The 23634-nt window shown below is 37.7% G+C and overlaps 1 protein-coding gene across 1 annotated transcript in view; it reads right to left on the reverse strand.

Annotated features, from left to right (window-relative positions):
• The window catches only part of TRHDE (thyrotropin releasing hormone degrading enzyme), a 1764002-nt gene that overhangs the window by 464931 nt on the left and 1275437 nt on the right, over window positions 1–23634 (reverse strand). Inside the window, exon 9 of the mRNA XM_053716777.1 lies at window positions 1110–1297. Coding sequence (XP_053572752.1) covers window positions 1110–1297 — 188 coding nt within the window. The remainder of the gene's footprint in view (window positions 1–1109; window positions 1298–23634) is intronic.

The following is a 23634-nucleotide window of genomic DNA, read 5'->3' on the forward strand; positions in this document are numbered from 1 at the left end:
CTTTGTTTCAGAGAAAATATAGGTCAGTAGGTTTTAATTAATGTTTATTAACTTTAATATGTTAGTTGTTTAGCTTAACAATTATAACAGACAGTAATCATTTAAAGGAACTGTAAACACATTGTGCTTTTAATATACAAGATTATACAAATTAAAACAACTTTTAAATATACTTTCATTATTTATTTTGCTCTCTTTTCATGTAATTTAATTAAACTGAAAAAGAACCCTGAAGACTTCTTAAAGCGATGGTAAATCCAAGCATTTAACAAATGCTAGGATTTACCATCACTAAAATTCAAGGGGAGTTTCATTCATCACCCTTTCTGTGCCATTGCACAGTGCTAAATTCAGCGGCTCAGGCCACATACGGCACAACGATCTACTTCAATAAAGTGACGTTTGCACCTCTGAACCAATAGCGTGGCCGGCCGGAGCCGCTGAATTTAGCGCTGTGCAATGGCACAGAAAGGGTAAGTTTAGCACCTTTTTTACACGGTTGATGAATTAAACTACCCTTGATTTTTAGTGATGGTAAATCCTAGCATTTGTTAAACAATTGGATTTACCATCACTTTAAGTCTACTCCTATATATATATTATTTTTTTTTATAATTGGATTTAACAAATAACTACAAAAACAATTAACTTTATACTAGCGGTATCACTTTGGCTAGCCTTGCAAGTTGCAGACTCAAATCCAGATTATCTCCTCCAAATGAGGCACGTGGTGGACGAAGTTTGATTATTTAAAAAACAATTGCAGCAAACAAGCTGTTAATTTGTTTTAAAAATGTTTAGCCTTGGCTGGTATGTTTTATATATGAAGACAATAGAAGTTCCTTGTAATTACAAGGTATTTGCAGTCCATTTAATTGAAGGCTTACAGATTGGGACAACAATGAGCTGTACTCATTAGCACATTCCTCAAGCTTTGATCAGTCATTTATAGCTGTTTATTTCAGATAAATATATAAATAGTCTAAATTATTTCTAAATACAAAACATATCAATCAAGGACATAGCAAGCACCGAGAAAGTATGCAAAATAATCTTTTTAGCACAACTGATAATCAAATCAAATACTTTATAATTAACTAAAACCTTACCTATTATTTTTGATTTCTGGATCTTTGATAATGGCATCTATATTATATAAAAAACGATCCTGAGTAATAGATATGTAATCATCTATGGTGTCATTTCTTATGATAGTTATTACAGGGTATCCCATCTGAAGCGTCCATTGGTCCATTACTTCTTGAATGTTGACAAATTTCCCTTCATTCTTTAGAACCTTAGAAAAATATATAAAAGCATAATGTATATGTGTTCTGTTTAAAATAAATAATACAATAATAATAATAATAATAATAATAATAATATTAACAATAATAATAATAATAATAATAATAATAAATAAATAAATAAATAAATAAAATGAAAAGCTCATAAAACAGTTTTACATAAAGAAATAAACTACAAAAGATATGGGGACCGATTTATTATTACGTACTGTGTCTGCATTTATCATTACACAAGCATTACTTGTGAAATGCTTATGCAATGCCGCCCCTGCACATTTGCAGCCAATCGGCCGCTTGCAGGGGGTATCAATCATCCCAATCGTATCTGATCGGGATGATTGCAGTTGCCACCTGCTTCTTAACTCCTGATTTCGGTGAGCCGGAAGGCTCGCACAAAATGAGCAGCATACACTGCTTAGTAAATCAGCCCCATGAACAGTTAAGCTAAAATGATAAAAAGTATAAAAAACAATATTGACAGAATTTGACTAGACTATCCCTTTAAGGTCAAGGCAGATGCAACCAAAGGACCACAAAAGTATTCCAAGTAGTTACTTAAAGAACAATTAGTTGAGCCAGCTGGGTGCCAGACAGTTTGCACTCTGTAGTGATGCCTTATATACAGTATATGCAGCAGTGGCTATATAATCACTTTACTTCTGCTAAAAAACTGTATAGTGTTTCTATCTCCCTTCTTATTCATTAAATATAATATCTTTCTTTAATTGTTTCAGTTAATGCCTTTCATATGTATTAAAATGTATTGCTAAATACTAGAGTATCTGTACTGATAAACAATTTAATAATAAAATGCAATATTTTGTTATTATTATACAAACTATAGTCAAATTTATGGCTGCTAAAAATTTAGCACCATCTGACAGTCTATAAAACTCTGAGTTGTGTGTTCCATTTGCTAAATTTAAAGGGACATGAAACCCAAATGTTTTCTTGCATGATTTATAAAGAACATGCAATTTTAAACAACTTTCCAATTTACTTCTATTATTTAATTTGCTTAATTTTCTGCTTGATATTCTTTTTGTTGAAAAGTCTAAATAGGCTCAGTAGCTGCTGATTGGTGGCTACACATAGATGCCTTGTGTGATTGGTTCACCCATGTGCATTGCTATTTCTTCAACAATGGATATCAGAAGAATAAAGCAAATTAAGTAATTGAAGTAAATTGTAATGCTGTTTATAATTGTATTCTCTATCTGAATTATGAAAGAAAAATATTGGGTTTCATGTCCCTTTAAGTAAGAGAGATTGTTTTGGCTCCCTTTTAAGGTAATCAAAGCTGAAAAAGATAATGGATGGTTCCATTTATTAAATCATAGACTAACAAGATCCCTAACTGGAGAACCCGTTTAATCAAAGGAAGTGGGTTGCAGATACACTGCATTTTACATTGTACAAGAAAATCTTTCTGAAGTGCTTCCACCTGTCCTCGAATGAATGAACTTGAGATTACCATAACTTTTCAACTAACAGCAAAACAGGTTTGATTATTGGAGCCCAGTGAGTGTACACATTACATTACGTCTAATAATGGCCTACTAACCGCTTCCAACTTGTTTTATGTGGTTGTTAATGGACCTAATTTTTCAGCTTATTCTATTACACTTAGCAGGTCAAAATATTACAGCAAAGATAAATATGGACTTCAACCCATTAATAACAAGAACATGTGTCCATACGTTGATTTGTTGTAATGATTTACCATAAAAGATCATTTTATTACTTCAAATAGATAGGTTTTTGTTTCTGTTATACAAATGTTCATGTGTTTTTGCAGTGCAACTTCATTTACAAAAAAATATAATATAATATATAAAAGAGAACTAAGTGTAGGAAAAATATACAAACTTTTATTATATTCCATTACTTTTGTAGATTTCACACTCACACTTTAAAACCTCAATAGATTATGAGGTATGTAACTTGCACAGTAAAACCAAAGGGCAATAATTCAGCTGATCAATCACAAAAGCGTCACTCTGGCCTCTCTATATTGAAGGTATCTGGATGCGTCCAAGCTGAACCAACTCTCAGGGTTTTTAGACCCACTTGTTCAGGATTGCAATGGACTTTCCAGGATAAAAGTTACCAGTTGCTGGTAAAAGTATTCACCAAAATTCAAGCTTCTCTATCACTGAATAGATAGCATCCTCAAGCCGGCTTGAAGACTCAAAATGTGCAGGGATACAAATATCATCAAATGCCACACCCATGACGCTTGTCGACATTTGCATCCCTACACATTCGGAGTGTTCCATCCGGCGTGTGGATGCTATTGATTCAGTAGAAACACTTGCATTTGGGAGAATCACTTTACCAGCACCTTTGGGTATTTTACTACCATCCTGGTTTTTCGCCCATAAGCCTGACAGATGTGCACTAATTCTTCACGTGTGCAAACTCAACATAGCATAGAAATTTGTTTTTGCTCAAGCGAAATTGCAAAATTAGCGTGCCACTTGTAATATAGCCCTATGTGTTTAACTCCCGCTAAGGGGTCAAATAAATCACTAAAGTATAGCTCAGGAACAGAAGAGAACTGCTGATCCCACAGGGAAATAGATGGTGACCCAATCAGCATTGATATTTGCTAAAACCCAGATAAGGGATTGTCACCACTGTTTGGATCATTAGTAGTTCCCATTAAGGATCAGCAGATCTCTGCAGCTCCTGTGTGGTTCTTTAAATATATGTTTAACCCATTTGAGACAGTTAAACACATAAGGCTTCATATATCTGCCATTTGGACAAGGTTTGCTCTTAGGGACCTTATCTACCGCTGCTTTTGCAATGCTGCCCCTGCTCCCACACATACCATTGTGCACAAACAGGGACTGTCAATTATTCTAAACAGATCCAGATGATTTAAAGGGACAGAATACTATAAAATAGTTTTTCCCTTAATGTGTTTCCAATTACTTTTTTTTACCAGAGTATAAAATGTATGTGATTTGCTTTTTTAACGCTTATTTGTGTATATGAATTAGCTGATTTTGTGCTTTGAAGCCACAACCTAATAAAATGGCTTGAGCTTGTAGGTATAATCAGATCTCATTACCTTATCACATTGTGTACATATAGCTGCTTCTTTATCTTATATATGTCTATAAACCAATCATTAGTGATGTCCCGAATAGTTTGCCGGCGAATAGTTCCCGGCGAACATAGCTAGTTCGCATTCGCCGCAGCGGGCGAACATATGCGATGTTCGGTCCGCCCCCTATTCGTCATCATTGAGTAAACTTTGACCCTGTACCTCACAGTCAGCAGACACATTCCAGCCAATCAGCAGCAGACCGGAAGCTGCATTCTTAGTGAGAGGAGGGACAGTGTAGCTGCTGCTGATTTAATAGGGAAATCGATAGCTAGGCTAGTGTATTCAGTGTCCACTACAGTCCTGAAGGACTCATCTGATCTCTGCTGTAAGGACAGCACCCCAAAAAGCCCTTTTTAGGGCTAGAACATCAGTCTGCTTTTTTTTTTTCCTGTGTAATCTAATTGCAGTTGCCTGCCTGCCAGCGTGTGTGTCAGGCTCACAGCGTATACTGTGCCCACTTGCCCAGTGCCACCACTCATATCTGGTGTAACAGAAGTGTACATTTAAAAAAACAACACTTTTTTGACTGTGAAATAATATCAGTCAGTTTCCTTCACACGTGTGCATTTCAGGGCCTGCCAGGGCACAGTGTCACACCAGTGCAACTCATATCTGGTGTAACAGTAGTGTACATTTAAAAAAAACAACACTTTTTTGACTGTGAAATAATAGCAGTCAGTTTCCTTCACACGTGTGCGTTTCAGGGCCTGCCAGGGCACAGTTCACACCAGTTCAACTCATATCTGGTGTAACAGTAGTGTACATTAACCCCTTAATGAACACAGTGATCAAATAAAAAAAAACGTTACATTTTTCCAAATTTTAGGTTTCTCACTAAAATCATTTACAAACATTTTGTGCAATTATGACACAAATGGTTGTAAATGCTTCTCTGGGATCCCCTTTTTTCAGAAATAGCAGACATATATGACTTTGGCATTGCTTTTTGGTAATTAGAAGGCCGCTAAATGCCGCTGCGCACCACACGTGTATTATGTTCAGCAGTGCAGGGGTTAATTAGGGAGTTTGTAGGGAGCTTGTAGAGTTAATTTTAGCTTTAGTGTAGTGCAGTAGACAACCCCAAGTATTGATCTAGGCCCATTTTGGTATATTTCATGCCACCATTTCACCGCCAAATGCGATCAAATTAAAAAAAATAGTCAACTTTTTCACAAACTTTAGGTTTCTCACTGAAATTATTTACAAACAGCTTGTGCAATTATGGCACAAATGGTTGTAAATGCTTCTCTGGGATCCCCTTTGTGTAGAAATAGCAGACATATATGGCTTTGGCGTTGCTTTTTGGTAGTTAGAAGGCCACTAAATGCAACTGCGCACAACACATGAATTATTCCCAGCAGTGAAGGGGTTAATTAGGTAGGGAGCTTGCAGGGTTACTTTTAGCTTTAGTGTAGAGATCAGCTTCCCACCTGACACATCAGACCCCCTTATCCCTCCCAAAGAGCTCTCTTCCCTCCCCCACCCCACAATTGTCCCTACCATCTTAAGTACTGGCAGAAAGTCTACCAGTAGTAAAATAAAAGGTATCTTTTTTTTTTAATATATATTTTTTAGCATATTTACATATGCTGTTGTGTAGGATCCCCCACTTAGCCCCCAACCTCCCTGATCCCCCCCCAAAACAGCTTCCTAACCCTCCCACTCTGCCTTATTGGGGGACATATTGGGGACTGTGAAATAATAGCAGTCAGTTTCCTTCACACGTGTGCATTTCAGGGCCTGCCAGGGCACAGTGTCACACCAGTGCAACACATATCTGGTGTAACAGTAGTGTACATTTAAAAAAAAAATACAATTTTGACTGTAATAGATTGAATAGCAGTTAGTTGTCTGCAAGCATGTGTGTCAGGCCTACAGCGTCTACTCCGCCAACTTCTGCCAGTGCACAGTGCCACTCATATCTGTTGTCACAGTAGCTTGCATGCATAGTACCACTAATCGAAAAAAAAATGACAGGCAGAGGCAGGCCACCCTGCAGGGGCCGTCGTGGTCGTGGTGCTGTGATTACCTTTATCCCTAGAATAATGCCCAGTGTTCAGAGGCCACGTACCCTGAACTCGAAAAGTTCTGAGGACATAGTTGACTGGCTAACACAGGACACCCAATCTTCTACAGCTTCCGCTCGGAACCTTGATGCACCATCCTCCTCCAGCTTTGCTTCGGGCACCTCTCAAGTTACCACTCGCCCGCCTGCCGCCACCACCAACACTAGCACCACAGCCGCTTCACTTGATCTGTCAGAGGAGTTATTTACACATCAGTTGGAAGAAATGAGTGATGCACAACCATTATTGCCAGAGGATGTAGTCAGTCAGTCAGGCAGCATTACACACATGGACGTACGGTGTGATGATGATGATGTTGTACCCGCTGCTGCTTCCTTTGCTGAGTTGTCAGATACAAGTGAAGCGGTTGATGATGACGATGCATCCGTGGATGTCACGTGGGTTCACGCTAGAAAAGAAGATGAACAGGGGAAAGTTCAGATGGGGAGACAGAGAGGAGGAGGAGACGAGTTGGAAGCAGGGGGAGGTCGTTGCAAGGAGCTAGTGGCACAGTCAGACAGCATGCATCGGCACCCGGGGTCAGCCAGACAGCACGCCAATCAACGCATGCTGTTGCCACCACCAGAATGCCGTCATTGCAGAGCTCAGCAGTGTGGCATTTTTTTTGACAACAGCGATGCCATTTGCAACCTGTGCCAAAAGAAACTGAGTTGTGGGAAGTCCAACACCTACCTAGGTACAACTGCTTTGTGAAGGCACATGATCTCACATCACAAATGCCTATGGGATCAACACATGAGTACAAGCAGCACACAAACTCAAAGCCGCCATCCTCCTCCTGGTCCACAATCTTCAGCCACATCAACCACTGCTGTCCTCCTTGCCCCCTCTCAACCATCCGCCACTCTGTCTCTCGCCTTGAGCAGTTCCTGCTCATCTGCCCACAGTCAGGTGTCTGTCAAGGACATGTTTGAGTGTAAGAAGCCAATATCACAAAGTCACCCCCTTGCCCGGCGTCTGACAGCTGGCTTGTCTGAACTCTTAGCCTGCCAGCTTTTACCATACAAGCTGGTGGAGTCTGAGGCATTCCAAAAATTTGTAGCTATTGGGACACTGCAGTGGAAGGTACCCAGCCGAAATTTCTTTGCACAAAAGGCAATCCCCAACCTGTACTCGATTGTGCAAAAGGAAGTAATGGCATGTCTGGCACACAGTGTTTGGGCAAGGGTCCATCTGACCACTGATACCTGGTCTGCAAAGCATGGTCAGGGCAGGTATATCACCTACACTGCGCATTGGGTAAACCTGCTGATGGCTGCCAAGCATGGAATGCGTGGCTCTGCAGAGGAGTTGGTGACACCACCACGACTTGCAGGCAGGCCTGCTGCCACCTCCTCTACTCCTCCTACTCCATCCTCTTCCATAACCTCCTTGGCTGAGTCCTCTTCTGCTGCTGCGTCTTGTTCCACATCAACGGCACCCCCCAAGCTCCCCAGGTACTATTCCACATCCCGAATACGGCAGTGTCACGCCGTCTTGGGGTTGACTTGCTTGAAAGCAGAGAGTCACACCGGACCAGCACCCCTGTCCACCCTGAACGCACAGGTGGATCAGTGGCTGACTCCGCACCAACTGGAGATCGGCAAAGTGGTTTGTGACAATGGAAGAAATTTGTTGGCGGCATTGAATTTGGGCAAGTTGACACATGTGCCGTGCATGGCACATGTGTGTAATCTGATCGTACAACGCTTTGTGCATAAGTACCCAGGCTTACAGGATGTCCTGAAGCAGGCCAGAAAGGTGTGTGGCCATTTCAGGCGTTCCTACACGGCCATGGTGCACTTTTCAGATATCCAGCGGCGAAACAACATGCCAGTGAGGCGCTTGATTTGCGACAGCCCGACACGTTGGAATTCATCACTCCTAATGTTCGACCACCTGCTCCAACAAGAAAAAGCCGTTAACGACTATTTGTATGACCGGAGTGCTAGGACAGCCTTTGCGGAGTTGGGAATTTTTTTGCCACGTTACTGGATGCTCATGCGCAATGCCTGTAGGCTCATGCGTCCTTTTGAGGAGGTGACAAACCTAGTCAATCGCACCGAAGGCACCATCAGCGACATCATACCATTTGTTTTCTTCCTGGAGCGTGCCCTGTGAAGAGTGCTGGATCAGGCCGTAGATGAGCATGAAGAGGAAGAGTTGTGGTCACCATCACCACCAGAAACAGCCTTATCAGCATCGCTTGCTGGACCTGCGGCAACGCTGGAAGAGGATTATGAGGAACAGGAGTCAGAGGAGGAATGTTGCTTTGAGGAGGAGGAGGAAGACCAACCACAACAGGCATCCCAGGGTTCTCGTTGTCACCTATCTGGTACCTGTGGTGTTGTACGTGGCTGGGGGGAAGAACATACCTTCAGTGAGATCACTGAGGACGAAGAATGGGACATGAGTAGCTCGGCATCCAACCTTGTGCAAATGGGGTCTTTCATGCTGTTGTGCCTGTTGAGGGACCCTCGTATAAAAAGGCTGAAGGAGAACGACCTGTACTGGGTGTCCACGCTACTAGACCCCCGGTATAAGCATAAAGTGCCTGAAATGTCTGTCACTGTGAAGCAGGCGTAACCCTTACACTACCTGATCGATACAACATCATACCTGATGTTTTAAAGCACGTTATTCCAAACAATTTAGGAATGTTAGGTGATTTATGCCCTTTATGGATTAAAACCAGACTCTTCATCAACTATGTAATTTTCCATGGGAGTTTTGCCATGGATCCCCCTCCGGCATACCACAGTCCAGGTGTTAGTCCCCTTGAAACAACTTTTCCATCACTATTGTGGCCAGAAAGAGTCCCTGTGGGTTTTAAAATTCGCCTGCCTATTAAAGTCTGTGGTGGTTCGCCCGGTTCGCCTGTTCGTGAACATTTGCGGAAATTCACGTTCACCGTTCGCGAATGGAAAATTTTATGTTCGCAACATCACTACCAATCATCAATACTTGGAGAGAACAATGGAAAATTAACATTTTATTACCTCATTTCTTCTATATCCCACTGGGAGTGTAATTTTTTTATACTGGCTGTGTTAACACAGTTTGGCTTTGAGGCCAAAAACGTTCAGGATGGGTGGGGATACCACAGGCTAAATCAACTATTTCATATGCCACTAAAAGGGCAATGGACATACTTGTAAACAATTTAATACACTCCAGCAGGTAAAGTGAATCATTTGGAACAAATTAAAGGGTAGAACATTTTTGAGTAAACTGTCCCTTTAAGTCCACCCCACTTTAGGGGACAGAGAGTATAAGTAGCTGCAGTCTTCAGACCGCAACTACTTAACTAGTGTTTAAGGCTCATATGCACAAGACTGAAATGCTGAGGCCCCGAAGCTGCATCCACATCTTAATAAGGGCCAGATTATGATTGGAGCACAAAATTGCGCTTTCACAAGCAATATATTTGCACTCTACTCAGTCATATTGGTGCACGTAAATGTGCGCTAGTATTGCAAGTTGAGTACAATATGAATGTGACATTGCGATCACATTGAATGGAAGCTTTGCACTCACGAGAACACACTTCCATAGACTCCAATGGGAGCCTTGTTCTGATGCCGATAGAACCTAGCGCAGTGAAGGGGATAAGTTGCGCAGTCCCCTTAGACCGCAATGTAAAGGCATTTTTTATATTGCCGTTTTTTTTTTTTTCTAAAAACCCACATCTGCTCACTTTAACCCCTTATAACTGCTTTGTGCAGTTATTTTATTAAAAAAAAAAAAGATGGTCATATTTTTTTATTTTTCATTTTATTTTGGGGGGGCAATTGGGGGACATTTTTTTTTTTAATTAACCAGAGCTCTGACCTCTAGTTAATTTTTCAAGCACTAAGCGCTACCGCAAACTAGTGGTAAAATTAACCAGCGCTCGACTTGTAATCTAGCCCTAAATGGGGCCCAGAATTTGAAGGTTGCAAGTACTAAAATGATATGATCTAATAAATTAGAGCATGCATTTTTTACACTATAATAGCAATACAATTTTAGTTTCATATTGGCATAACATTAAACTCAACAAATGTCTATCATGCATAAGAAACAGCCTTATTAAACATGTTTAATTTATTATTTTTGCATGAAAAGGGTTTTCTTTGAAGCACAAAGTTTAAAGTCTTTGGCATTATTAGAATTTAATTCAGAAATATTTTGGGACTACAAACGGTAATAATAGCACTTCCTTTGCCATTGTGTATTATTATTACAGATTATCCAAATAGATTATTTATTGTAATGTTTTAGTATTTCTTTATTATACAGTTAAGTTAAAACTTTTTGATTTTGAAACTAGAAGGATGAGCACAATAATATGGGATAGGAGTTTTATCTCTGGAAAAGAACCCTTCCACAGTTCTATTTCATTCTATGCACAGGAACATCTGTGTTTCAAAAAAAGAACACTGTAATACATTAAATGTCATCTTTTAGATGCAATAAAGAAAAACACTATTAAAGTTTGCTTGATAATTTCCTTTCTTTCAGAATGATGATAGTCCATAGGGCTTCATAACATGTGGGATATAATTCTCACCAATAGGAGGAAACCATCAACCCACACAAGAGCTTAAATTATCTTCCACCTCCCATCTCTCCTCAGTTCAATGCATAACCAAGCAGATAATAGGAAACAGATACGTAGGAAAGACAAAAGCAGAATCTATAGAGGTGCAAATTAGAACTGTCTAAAACTGTCGCCCCAAAAATTTAAATGGGCATTGCCTATGGACTATCATCATTCTAAAAGAAAATGTTTTAGGTAAGCATACATTTTGTTTTCATTCATATAATGATGATAGTCTATAGGGCTCCATAACATGTGAGATTAAAATCCAAGCAGATAGTCCATGTTACGGAATGGTTGGTATAATTTTCAGACAGTTCCTATTTATCAGACTGTGGCCTAATAAATGAAGAAGCATGTGAAGAAGCACAAACATCAAAATTTCCAAAATATATGCAGAGAAGACCATGTTGCAGCTTTGCAAATCTGATCCAAAGATTCAGCATGTTTGAAAGCCAAGGAAGTTGCCACTGATCTTATGGAATGGAGCGTGATACATTTAGGGGGCAACTTTCAAGCCACTAAGTAAGCCTTGTGAATTACCTGTTTGATCCAAGATGCCAAAGCAACAGGGGTAGCCTTCTGCCCTTTACAAGTCCCAGTGTAATGAACAAACAATCTACTGATTGATATTTTCCAAAGAAACTACCTTGGAAAGAAAATCATATTTAGTACTATGTACAGCTTTATTTTTGTGAAAAACTAAAAATGGAGAATCACAGGATAAAGCTGATAACTCAGAAACTCTTATAGCAGAGGAAATCGCTAACAATAATATACTTTCTATAGTAAGAGTTTGAGATCAATGGAATGCATTGGTTCAAAGCGAGGGCCATGCAAAGTAGAAAGAACTAAATTCAAATTCCAGGGTGGAGAAATAGCTATCACTACTGGCCTTATTAGCGCCTTGACAAAATTTTGAATGTTCTGAAATTTAGCTAATTTTCTGTGAAAGAGAACAGACAAACCCTTGTCAATGCCTTCTTTTAAAATCTGAAGAATTCTAGGAATCCTTAAGGAATACCAAGAAAATCCTATGGAAGAATGTCATTTAAATTATGCTTTCCAAATTGTGTGATATATTTTTTGTGTAATTGATTTTCTGATTTGAATCAAAGTGTCAACAACTGAATCAGAGAACCCTCTATGCTTTAAATCTAGGCATTCAACCATCACACCATTAAATTTAGATATTTGAGATCCTGATGGAAAAGAGGCCCTTGAGACAAGAGATCTTGGAAGTAGTACAAATGGAGGAAACAAGTATGCTACATGAAAATTCCATGGATACACCAAGACATCTATCATTTGAGCCTTTGGATCTCTTGATCTTGCAGAATACATTGGAAGTTTGTGATTTAAATAGAAGGCTATCAGATCTATGTCCGGTTGACCCCATCTGATCACTAATTGATAAAAGATGTCCTGATAGAGAGTACACTCTCCTGGATATACCGGATTATAAAAAAAATATATAAAAAGAAGGCGCCCATAGCGTAATAAGTTCAAACAGATGGCAAAGTTAATGCAAGGTGGTAGAAATGCACTCACATTTGGGAAAGCACTATCAAGTGCTATACAGGCAGGCCAGACATTTAGGAGTATGCTGGCTAACTCTCTCTCTCAAAGAAAGTGAATGTTATGCTTATATACCGGATTATGGCTGAGGTAACCTGCTTCACAACTGTTCACTCCTGGGATGTGAACAGATGACAATGAGCATTGATTTCTCTTTGCCTTCTCTTCCTTCAAAGCTTGTGGACTGTGGGTACTCCCTTTATGATTGATGTAGGCCACCACCGTGATATTGTCTGACTGGAAACAGATAAACTTTTCTTCTTTTAAGAATTCCAGAATGTTGAATAGTAACCTCACCTCCAGTGGGGACTAAACTTCTTGTACTCTTCAAGAATTCCAGACCACACCCAGCCTGAAATATTGTCATCTGTCATCACAATAGCCCATGATGGACAAATAAATGATTCCCCAAGAGTCAAGGAAGGATCTTGTATCCACCAAGAGAGAGATTGTCCTATGGACAAATCCAGAGGAATCTGCTGTTCCAATTGCAGATACTTATTTGACCACTTATTGACCATAGATAGTTAAGGTGGACAAACAGAACTGCATCAGAAGCTGCAACCTCCATGCATTGAGCTACTGAGGGAAAATAAGCACATTGCAGGGACAGACACACCTTCTGCATGAGTCTGTAAGGAACAGATGTATTTGGACTAAATCTATGATGACTCCTAGAAATGACACCCTTGTAGCTAAAGTTAAAGAGCTCTTTAGAACATTGATTATCCAACTGTGGTCTTTAAGAAAAGACAGTAGCCATTGAGTATGAGCAATAGCTAGAGGCAGGGAAGGAGCCTGCACTAAAATATCATCCAGATAATGGGCAATTGAGAACCCCTGATCTCTGATTAATAACAAAAATGTATCTAGCACCTTTTTGAAAATGCTAGGAGTTGTAGTCAGGCCAAATGGAAGGGTGACAAACTGATAGTGTTTGTCTAGGAATGCAATAGATAGTGATAAGAGATAGCAGGTGGTAGGGAATTTAAGCTCTTGTGTGGGTTCTTGGCCTCCCCCTAGTGGTGGAAATTATATCCCACATGTTATGGAGCCCTAGGGACTATCATAATTATACAAAGGAAATAAAACTAAATATAATGTAATTTTAAAATAATTTGACTTAGATTACAAGTGGAGTGGTATTTTGCATGAGATTTTTGGTATTCCATGTGTGTGTTACGAATGTCTGTGCACTTGTATTACAAGATAAAAGTACATTTCTCCTACTCAAGCATTAGTATTGCTTGAGCACACTTTAAAAAGGGCTGAAAGTAAACACCATATACAAAGGTTTCTGAAAACTGTAATTTGCAATCTTGGTTGGTAGAGTGACATTTAGTTTTTCATAACCATGGTTGGTACAGTAAGATACAGTTTTGCCCAGAAGAAGCGTCTCTTTAGTTTCAATGGTAAAAATTGACCCTTTCTGCAAAAACACTTTTTACAGTGTTAAAAATGCTTGAAAACATATCCTATCATGACTGTGGCCAATTTTTATGTAAGATATTAAAATCCTGTACTTTTATTATTGTTTCTAAATTTGAAACACTCTAAAATGAAAAACACGTCCCCCCCCCTCCCCTTTAATGTGTTCCCAAAGATTATGTCTGTGTTTGCACTTCTTGCAGTAGTGATTGAGCACCACTCTTAATCTAGGCCTTTAAGTTTAGTGAGGGGCAGTTAGATAAGCTGTACCTATGGGAAACTTAGCTGTAAATTTAACACTTGCCATGAAATGTTAAAATTTAAGAAAAAAATTGTCAACATTTTGATGCCAACATTTTTGTTTGAGAGAACCTAAAGCCACAACTTTAAAAAACAGTTTTAGCTTCTTATCATCTTTGCAGCCTCAGGTATGATTGATAGGCCCTGCTCTTGAACAACTGGTTGCACAAGAGAAGGGAGCACAATTGCAGAAGAGAGTTATTTTGCATTCCTAAATCTTGACACACTATGCTACAACACAAGTGGTGATTGCAGGAGGACAGGTCTTCTACTTGAGAACTTCCCCCCCTGTAACCTTAATACATTTTCCCTTACAATAGACCAGTTTGATCATCTCTGCTTCAATTGTACCCACGGGTTGGTGTTATATTCTCAAATAAGTGAAGATTTAGGATTGCTATGAACAAGTGAACCCTTGAGCATAAAGATACTCTTCAGCAAGATGCAAGTTCTGGTATTCCTATATTGTAATCCAAAACTTTGCCCTATTATTATGTGATTATAAGAAAAACAATCTTTAACTGGTTAATATGTTTTTATGTTGTAGCATAAAATACACCAATTGTTTATTCTGAAAATAAAAAAATATATGGAATAAATATTTCAGCATGCGAAATGTGTTATTATAATATTATTTAAATAATAACATAGGCTAGAAAAGAATTATGTAGTGCAAGAAGAATTATATTCACCATAGCAGAATACTAACATTATTTTCTTTCTGTAGCCTGCCTAATAGAGTGTTCTAGCACTTGCAATTCACATTTTCATATTATTCACAAGATTGAATACTTAAATGTTCTCAATTTTCCAAACTACAAATCATAAGCCCGAAAGAATAAACATACAAAATTCATGCGTTGTTGCTACTTTTTTTGTATATTGTGACTATAATTTTCATACAGTCGTTAGTCTGACATCAACAACAATAACGTATGGTCAAAAGAAGATGAAAATATTTTGTTACAGTTGTTTTAGCAAGGTCATCACAAAAACTATCCATGCTTAAACATACTGTGAATTCTTTAACCATTTGATAAAAAAAAATGCTTGGCAATAGTGTTTGCAACAGACTTAGTATAGTGCAGCACCTCTTTTGCGACAGCCAATTGTATGCCAAACCTAACCCTCTACTCTAGCCCCTAAATATATCCTTTATCTCTAAAACTGATCCTAGCCTTTAATCCTTAAATATATCTCTAAATTTACTGCCCCCCACTCATGCTTACTGAAAATTCTAGGTTTAGGATCATTTTTATTACTTTTGCATGACCTCTCTGTTGTTGTTTTAATACGGTTGATCATCCTGCCACATAGTTTACAGTACCTTGGCCTGTTTGACACTGCTATACTTTCAACCATAATTTTCTAACCATTCCTTGACTGTGCCTTTTTATTTGCCTTTTCCATTGTCTGCTAAGGTGCCCCATTCTCAATTACAAGTACATCCTGACTTTGAAGATATTTAGATCTTGGTCACTCTCATTCCATATTATACTATGATAAACCATATCATCAATGATTGTCTCAGAATTTGACAAACTCTATGAAGACTGATTTAATCTTAAAAATTGACACCAGCACAATAAATAAATATCCCTCACTGTTAAACAGTTCATTATCCAATTAGTATCTGTTGACTGTCGTCTTGAAAGAACACTTGATGTAACAGCCAATAGAATGCGAGCTCAATCTGATTGGCTGATTCCATCAGCCAATCAGATTTTTCCTATCTAAATTCTGATTGGCTGATAGAATCCTATAAGCCAATCGGAATTGAGGGGACGCCATCTTGGATGACGTCCCTTAAAGGAGCCTTCATTTGTCGTAGTCCGTCGGTGAAGAAGGAGGTTACGCGTCGGCGGGAGGAAGATTCAAGACCCAGCTTGGAAGATGACATCGCCCGGATAGAAGACCTCTTCAGCACATCTTTGAAGATGACATCGCCCGGATCGAAGACTTCTTCATCGCCGCCTGGATGATGACTTCATCGGATGGAAGATTTCTTCAGCGCCGCTTGGAGGATTAACTTCTTCCGCTCCGGATGTCCACTTCGGTTCCATCACTGCTCGGCTGAGTGAAGACGACTAAAGGTAGGATGATCTTCAGGGGATTAGTGTTAGGTTTTTGTAAGGGGGGTTTGAGTTAGATTAGGGGTATGTGGATGGTGGGTTTTAATGTTGGGGGGGTTGTATTTTTCTTTTACAGGCAAAAGAGCTGAACTTTTTGGGGCATGCCCCCACAAATGGCCCTTTTAAGGGCTGGTAAGGTAAAAGAGCTTTGAACTTTATTTAATTTAGAATAGGGTAGGGCATTTTTTTATTTTGGGGGGGAGGTTTGTTATTTTATTAAGGGGCTTAGATTAGGTGTAATTAGCTTAAAATTGTTGTAATATTTTTAAAATGTTTGTAACTTATTTTTTTATTTTTTGTAACTTAGCTTTTTTTATTTTTTGTACTTTAGTTAGTTTATGTAATTGTATTTAATTGTAGTTATTTGTAGGTAGTTTATTTAATTAATGTAATGATAGTGTAGTATTAGGTTTAATTGTAACTTAGGTTAGGATTTATTTTACAGGTAATTTTTGGTATTTCTTTTAGCTAGGTAGTTATTAAATAGTTAATAACTATTTAATAACTATTCTACCTAGCTAAAATAAATACAAAGTTACCTGTAAAATAAATATAAATCCTAAGATAGCTACAATATAATTATTATTTATATTGTAGCTATCTTAGGGTTTATTTTACAGGTAAGTATTTAGTTTTAAATAGGTATAATTTATTAAAGTATAGTGTAGTGTTAGGTGTAATTATAACTTAGGTTAGGATTTATTTTACAGGTAAATTTCAGTTTATTTTAGCTAGGTAAGCTATTAAATAGTTAATAACTATTTAATAGCTATTGTACCTAGTTAAAATAAATTGAAAGTTGCCTGTAAAATAAAAATAAATCCTGAGATAGCTAGAATATAATTTTTATTTATATTGTAGCTATATTAGGGTTTATTTTAAAGGTAAGTATTTAGTTTTAAATAGGATTAATTTAGTTAATAATAAAAATATTATTTAGATTTATTTAATTAATATTTAAGTTAGGGGGGTGTTAGGGTTAGGGGTAGACTTAGGTTTAGGGGTTAATAATTTTATTACAGTGGCGGCGGCGTAGTGGGGGGAAGGATAGGGGTTAATAAATTTATTATAGGTGGCGACGGTGTAGGGGGGGCAGATTAGGGGCTAATAAATTTATTATAGGTGGCGACGGTGTAGGGGGGGCAGGATAGGGGTTAATAAATTATTATAGGTGGCGACGGTGTAGGGGGGGCAGATTAGGGGTTAATAAATTTATTATAGGTGGAGACGGTGTAAGGGGGCAGATTAGGGGTTAATAAATTTATTATAGGTGGCGACGGTGTAGGGGGGGCAGGATAGGGGTTAATACATTTATTATAGTTCCGGTGGGCTCCGGGATCGGCGGTTAAGGGGTTAATATGTATAGAGTAGCTTGCGTGGGCTCCGGGAGCGGCGGTTTAGGGGTTAATATGTATAGAGTAGCTTGCGGTGGGCTCCGGGAGTGGCGGTTTAGGGGGTAATAACTTTATTTAGTTGCGGCGGTGTAGGGGGGCAGATTAGTGGTGTTTAGACTCGGGGTACATGTTAGGGTGTTAGGTGCAAACAGATCCCATAGAAATCAATGGGATGTCTGGCAGCAGCGAACTTGTGCTTTTGCTATGGTCAGACTCCCATTGATTCCTATGGGATCCGCCGCCTCCAGGGGTGGCGGTTTGAAAACCAGGTACGCTGGGCCGTAAAAGTGCCGAGCGTAACTGCTAGTCATTTGATAACTAGCAAAAGTAGTGAGAATGTGCCGCACTTGTGTGCGGAACATCTGGAGTGATGTAAGAATCGATCTGTGTCGGACTGAGTCCGGCGGATCGAAGCTTACGTCACTAAATTCTACTTTAGCCGGTCTCGAGCCTTTGATAACTAAGGCGAATCAGCCTCGCCACAAATACGCTGCGGAATTCCAGCGTATTTGAGGTTGACGGCTTGATAACTACCCCCCAATCTAGCTATTTAAACTATTAACCACTAAACCGCCATGCCCCCATATCACAAATAACTCATCACTAAGCCCCCTAACACCCCCTAAATTAACCCCATTACATAAATTAAAATAATTCTAAATTACAATTAAAATAATAAATCCTAAATTACAATTAAAATAAAAAACCTAACATTACTTTAAAAATAATTTCAAAAAAAGAATAAATTAATCTACAATTACAAAAAATAAAAAGTCTAACATAACATAAAATAATTAACCAAATTATGAAAAATAAAAAAAATATACCTAATCCCTGTGAAAATAAAAAAGACACCCCAAAATGAAAACAATAAAAATAAAAAATGGAGTTAATTTAGGGGATGTTAGGTTAGGGGGCTTAATGATTAGTTATTTCTGATATGGGGGCATGGCGGTTTAGGGGTTGATAGTTTAAATAGCTAGATTGTGTTGTGGGGCATGGCGGAATAGGGGTTAATAGTTTAAATAGCTAGATTGTGTTGTGGGGTCATGGCAGATTAAGGGGTTAATCACTAACACTAAATAAATATATTAACCCTTAAACCTAACCCTAAGTCTAAACATAACCCTAACACCCCTAACTTTAATATAATTAAAATTAATCTAAATACAAATTACTATCACTAACTAAATAATTCTTATTTAAAACTAAATACTTACCTATAAAATAAACCCTAAGCTAGCTACAATATAACTAATAGTTACAGCTATATCTATATTAAATATTGTCATCTGTCATAACAATAGCCCATGATGGACAAATAAATGATTCCCCAAGAGTCAAAGATGCACCTTGTATCCACCAAGAGAGAGATTGTCATATGGACAAATCCAGAGGAAATCAAAACCAAGTCCTGGAAGACAAAAAAGAGAGGCGCCCTTGGTGCAGAAAATCCTAAACAACGTAGATCCAGTATCAACAATAAGCGATTCGATACTCACAAGGAAATTTGCACATCCAGTGCAATAATACACGAGCCGAAACTTTGGAGCCATTCGGCTGACTCCCCACAGGCAGATCAGCTGTGTACAGGGGCAGGAACTCCGTCTGCGTCTTGATATCCAATGAGGCTTGCAGATTCTGTATGCCTGCTAAATTCCAATAGCGGAACAATCCACAGTCCGTGATAAGAGGAAATAAATGTTCCAGAGCAAGGTAGATAAAGGAACAATGACTTTTACTAAAAACAATAAAAAGTTGATTTGCAACACGTTTCTCGGCTAGGTATGCTGTTTCATCAGGCTACATGATGTTGTAATCTACCTTGCTACCTTTTAAAGATTGATCTGACCAATCCGAAGTTGTGTGTCTCACACACCCTTGAGAAGTAACATCTGTGTTAATCAAGTCTGATCGGTGAGTTCTGTAGTGTGTGAAAGACATAACTAACGGATTTACACATTAAATAATCAACTTCTAATGACAAATAAGTCTAAACACCATTACATAATAAGACCAGAAAACAAAAATGCATATAATAATTCTAACTCATCGTTTCCTAAATAAATATACGTGAATGCTAAGAAAAAATATATATTCTGACTGGTGAATATAATTATTAAAACAAAAATGACGCCAGCTATGCTATGACATAAAACATATTCTTAAGGGGAAGGTTTATCCTAATCACTACATATGTGTTACCAAGTGTAAAAACCTTGTTACGTGATGTTGCTAGACCGTTATACAAACAATAACAAATATATATATATATATATATATATATATATATATTATAGATATATACAATTTATGTGCATGTTAATTCTGAACTTTTGATAAGGGTATGCCTCCTCTAACAATACAATCATCGATTTCGTAAATGCATCATCAGAAGAAATGCTATCGATACCTAAATATAACATTGATAGGTAGACCCCATTTACATGTCACCCTTCTAAGACTTGAGACTATAAGGACTTCGTGTGTATCTGAATAGATAACATACGAAATTTAAAGAATTATCTTACTAACTAATTAATAAATAATAATTTAATCCTGCTAAACAATATATACAATGATCAATATAATTCATAAATTCTGATGTAAAATTAATTACGGTGAATACAATTTCTTGATGACCTTTTATATATAATTAATATTTAGAAAAGTGAAAGAATAGAGATATATTTACATGTCACCCTTCTAAGACTTGAGACTATAAGGACTTCGTGTGTATCTGAATAGATAACATACGAAATTTAAAGAATTATCTTACTAACTAATTAATAAATAATAATTTAATCCTGCTAAACAATATATACAATGATCAATATAATTCATAAATTCTGATGTAAAATTAATTACGGTGAATACAATTTCTTGATGACCTTTTATATATAATTAATATTTAGAAAAGTGAAAGAATAGAGATATATGTAAGAATAAAAACTGTGTCTATACCATAAATTGGTTGTAAACTTTAACATTAATTAGTTCCAAAGTGATCCTACTATACAGTGTATGTAGTGATTTATTTTAATACTAAAATTACTAAAAACTCCTAAATAACCATTATATGTAATAAACAATAAAGTGCAGTGGGACGTGTAAAACTACATGTAATATGAATATGATAATTAAGGAACGTGGATAACTAAATGTGATCTGATACTTTGTGAACATAATAGTGAGAACAGTGTGAATAGTATCATGGCAAGTGTATTTCTAAATATTGATTCCCCAAGAGTCAAAGATGGACCTTGTATCCACCAAGAGAGAGATTGTCCTATGGACAAATTCTGAGGAATCTGCTGTTCCAATTGCAGATAATTATTTGACCACTTATTGACCGTAGATAGTTAAGGTGGACAAAGAGAACTGCATCAGAAGCTGCAACCTCCATGCATTGAGCTACTGAGGGAAAATAAGCACATCACAGGGACAGACACACCTTCTGCATAAGTCTGTCAGGAACAGATGCATTTGGACTGAATCTATGATGACTCCTAGAAATGACACCCTTGTAGCTAAAGTTAAAGAGCACTTTGGAACATTGATTCTCCAACTGTGGTCTTTGAGAAAAGACAGTAGCCATTGAGTATGAGCAATAGCTAGAGGCAGGGAAGGAGCCTGCACTAAAATATCATCCAGATAATGGGCAATTGAGAACCCGTGATCTCTGATTAATAACAAAAATGCATCTAGCACCTTTGTGAAAATGCTAGGAGTTGTTGTCAAGCCAAATGGAAGGGTGACAAACTGATAGTGTTTGTCTAGGAATGCAAACCTTAGAGATAGATAGTGAGAAGCGATAGCAGGTGGTAGAGAATTTAAGCTCTTGTGTGGGTTCTTGGCCTCCTCCTAGTGGTGGAAATTATATCCCACATGTTATGGAGCCCTAGGGACTATCATAATTATACAAAGGAAATAAAACTAAATATAATGTAATTTTAAAGTAATTTGACTTAGATTACAAGTGGAGTGGTATTTTGCATGAGATTTTTGGTATTCCATGTGCTTGTTACAAATGTCTGTGCACTTGTATTGCAAGTTAAAAGTACATTTCTCCTACTCAAGCATTAGTATTGCTTGAGCACACTTTAAAAAGGGCTGAAAGTAAACACCATATACAAAGGTTTCTGAAAGCTGTAATTTGCAATCTCGGTTGGTAGAGTGACATTTAGTTTTTCATAACCTTGGTTGGTACAGTGAGATACAGTTTTGCCCAGAAGAAGCGTCTCATTAGTTTCAATGGTAAAAAAAAATGACCCTTTCTGCAAAAACACTTTTTACAGTATTAAAAATGCTTGAAAACCTACTATGATAACCATGGTCAATTTTTATGTAAGATATTAAAATCCTGCACTTTTATTATTGTTTTCTAAATTAGAAACACTCTAAAATGAAAAACATGCCCTCCCCCCCTTTAATGTGTTCCCAAAGATTGTCTGTTTTTGCACTTCTTGCAGTAGTGATTGAGCAGCTCTCTTAATCTAGGCCTTTATGTTTAGTGAGGGGCAGTTAGATAAGCTGTACCTATGGGAAACATTTTGATGCCAACATTTTTGTTTGAGAGAGCCTATAGCCACAACTTTAAGAAACTAATGCCTAGATTACGAGTTTTTGTCGGTAAGGCTGTGCGGGGCTAACAAAGCCTTTTTTTTCTTACCGCTCACTTAAGCCAACGTTGGTATTACAGGTTTTCTTCAAGCTGGCGTTAGCCTCAGAAAGTTAGCGTTGATACCAGCGTTGCTTACGGTAGCGGTAAGCTTGCAAAATGTGCTCGTACACGATTTCCCCATAGGAAACAATGGGGCTGAGCTGGCTGAAAAAAAACACCTGCAAAAAAGCAGCGTTCAGCTCCTAACGCAGCCCTATTGTTTCCTATGGGGAAATTAATTTTATGTCTCCACCTAACACCCTAACATGAACCCCGAGTCTAAACACCCCTAGTCTTACACTTATTAACCCCTAATCTGCCGCCCCTGCTATCGCTGACACCTACATTATAATTATTTACCCCTAATCTGCCGCTCCAGACACCGCCGCCACCTACATTATACTTATGAACCCCTAATCTACTGCCCCCAACATTGCCAACACCTACATTATAGTTATTAACCCCTAATCTAACCCCCAATGTCTCCGCAACTATATTAAATTTATTAACCCCTAATCTGCCGCCGCCAACGTCGCTGCCACTATAATAAATTTATTAACCCCTAAACCTAAGTCTAACCCTAACCCTAACACCCCCCTAACTTAAATATAATTTAAATACATCTAAATAAATTTACTACAATTAAATAAATTAATCGTATTTAAAACTAAATACTTACCGATAAAATAAACCCTAAGCTAGCTATAATATAACTAATAGTTACATTGTAGCTAGCTTAGGGTTTATTTTTATTTTACAGGCAACTTTGTATTTATTTTAACTAGGTACAATAGTTATTAAATAGTTATTAACTATTTAATAACTTCCTAGTTAAAGTAAGTACAAAAGTACCTGTAAAATAAACTCTAACCTAAGTTACAATTACACCTAACACTACACTATAATTAAACTAATTACCTAAACTACCTACAATTAATTACAATTAAATTAAATAAACTAAATTACGAAAAAAACAACACTAAATTACAGAAAATAAAAAAATTACAAGAATTTTAAACTAATTACACCTAATCTAATCCCCCTAATAAAATAAAAAAGCCCCCCA

The sequence above is a fragment of the Bombina bombina genome, chromosome 6 (assembly GCF_027579735.1).
Source record: "Bombina bombina isolate aBomBom1 chromosome 6, aBomBom1.pri, whole genome shotgun sequence".
Classification (NCBI taxonomy): Eukaryota; Metazoa; Chordata; class Amphibia; order Anura; family Bombinatoridae; genus Bombina; species Bombina bombina.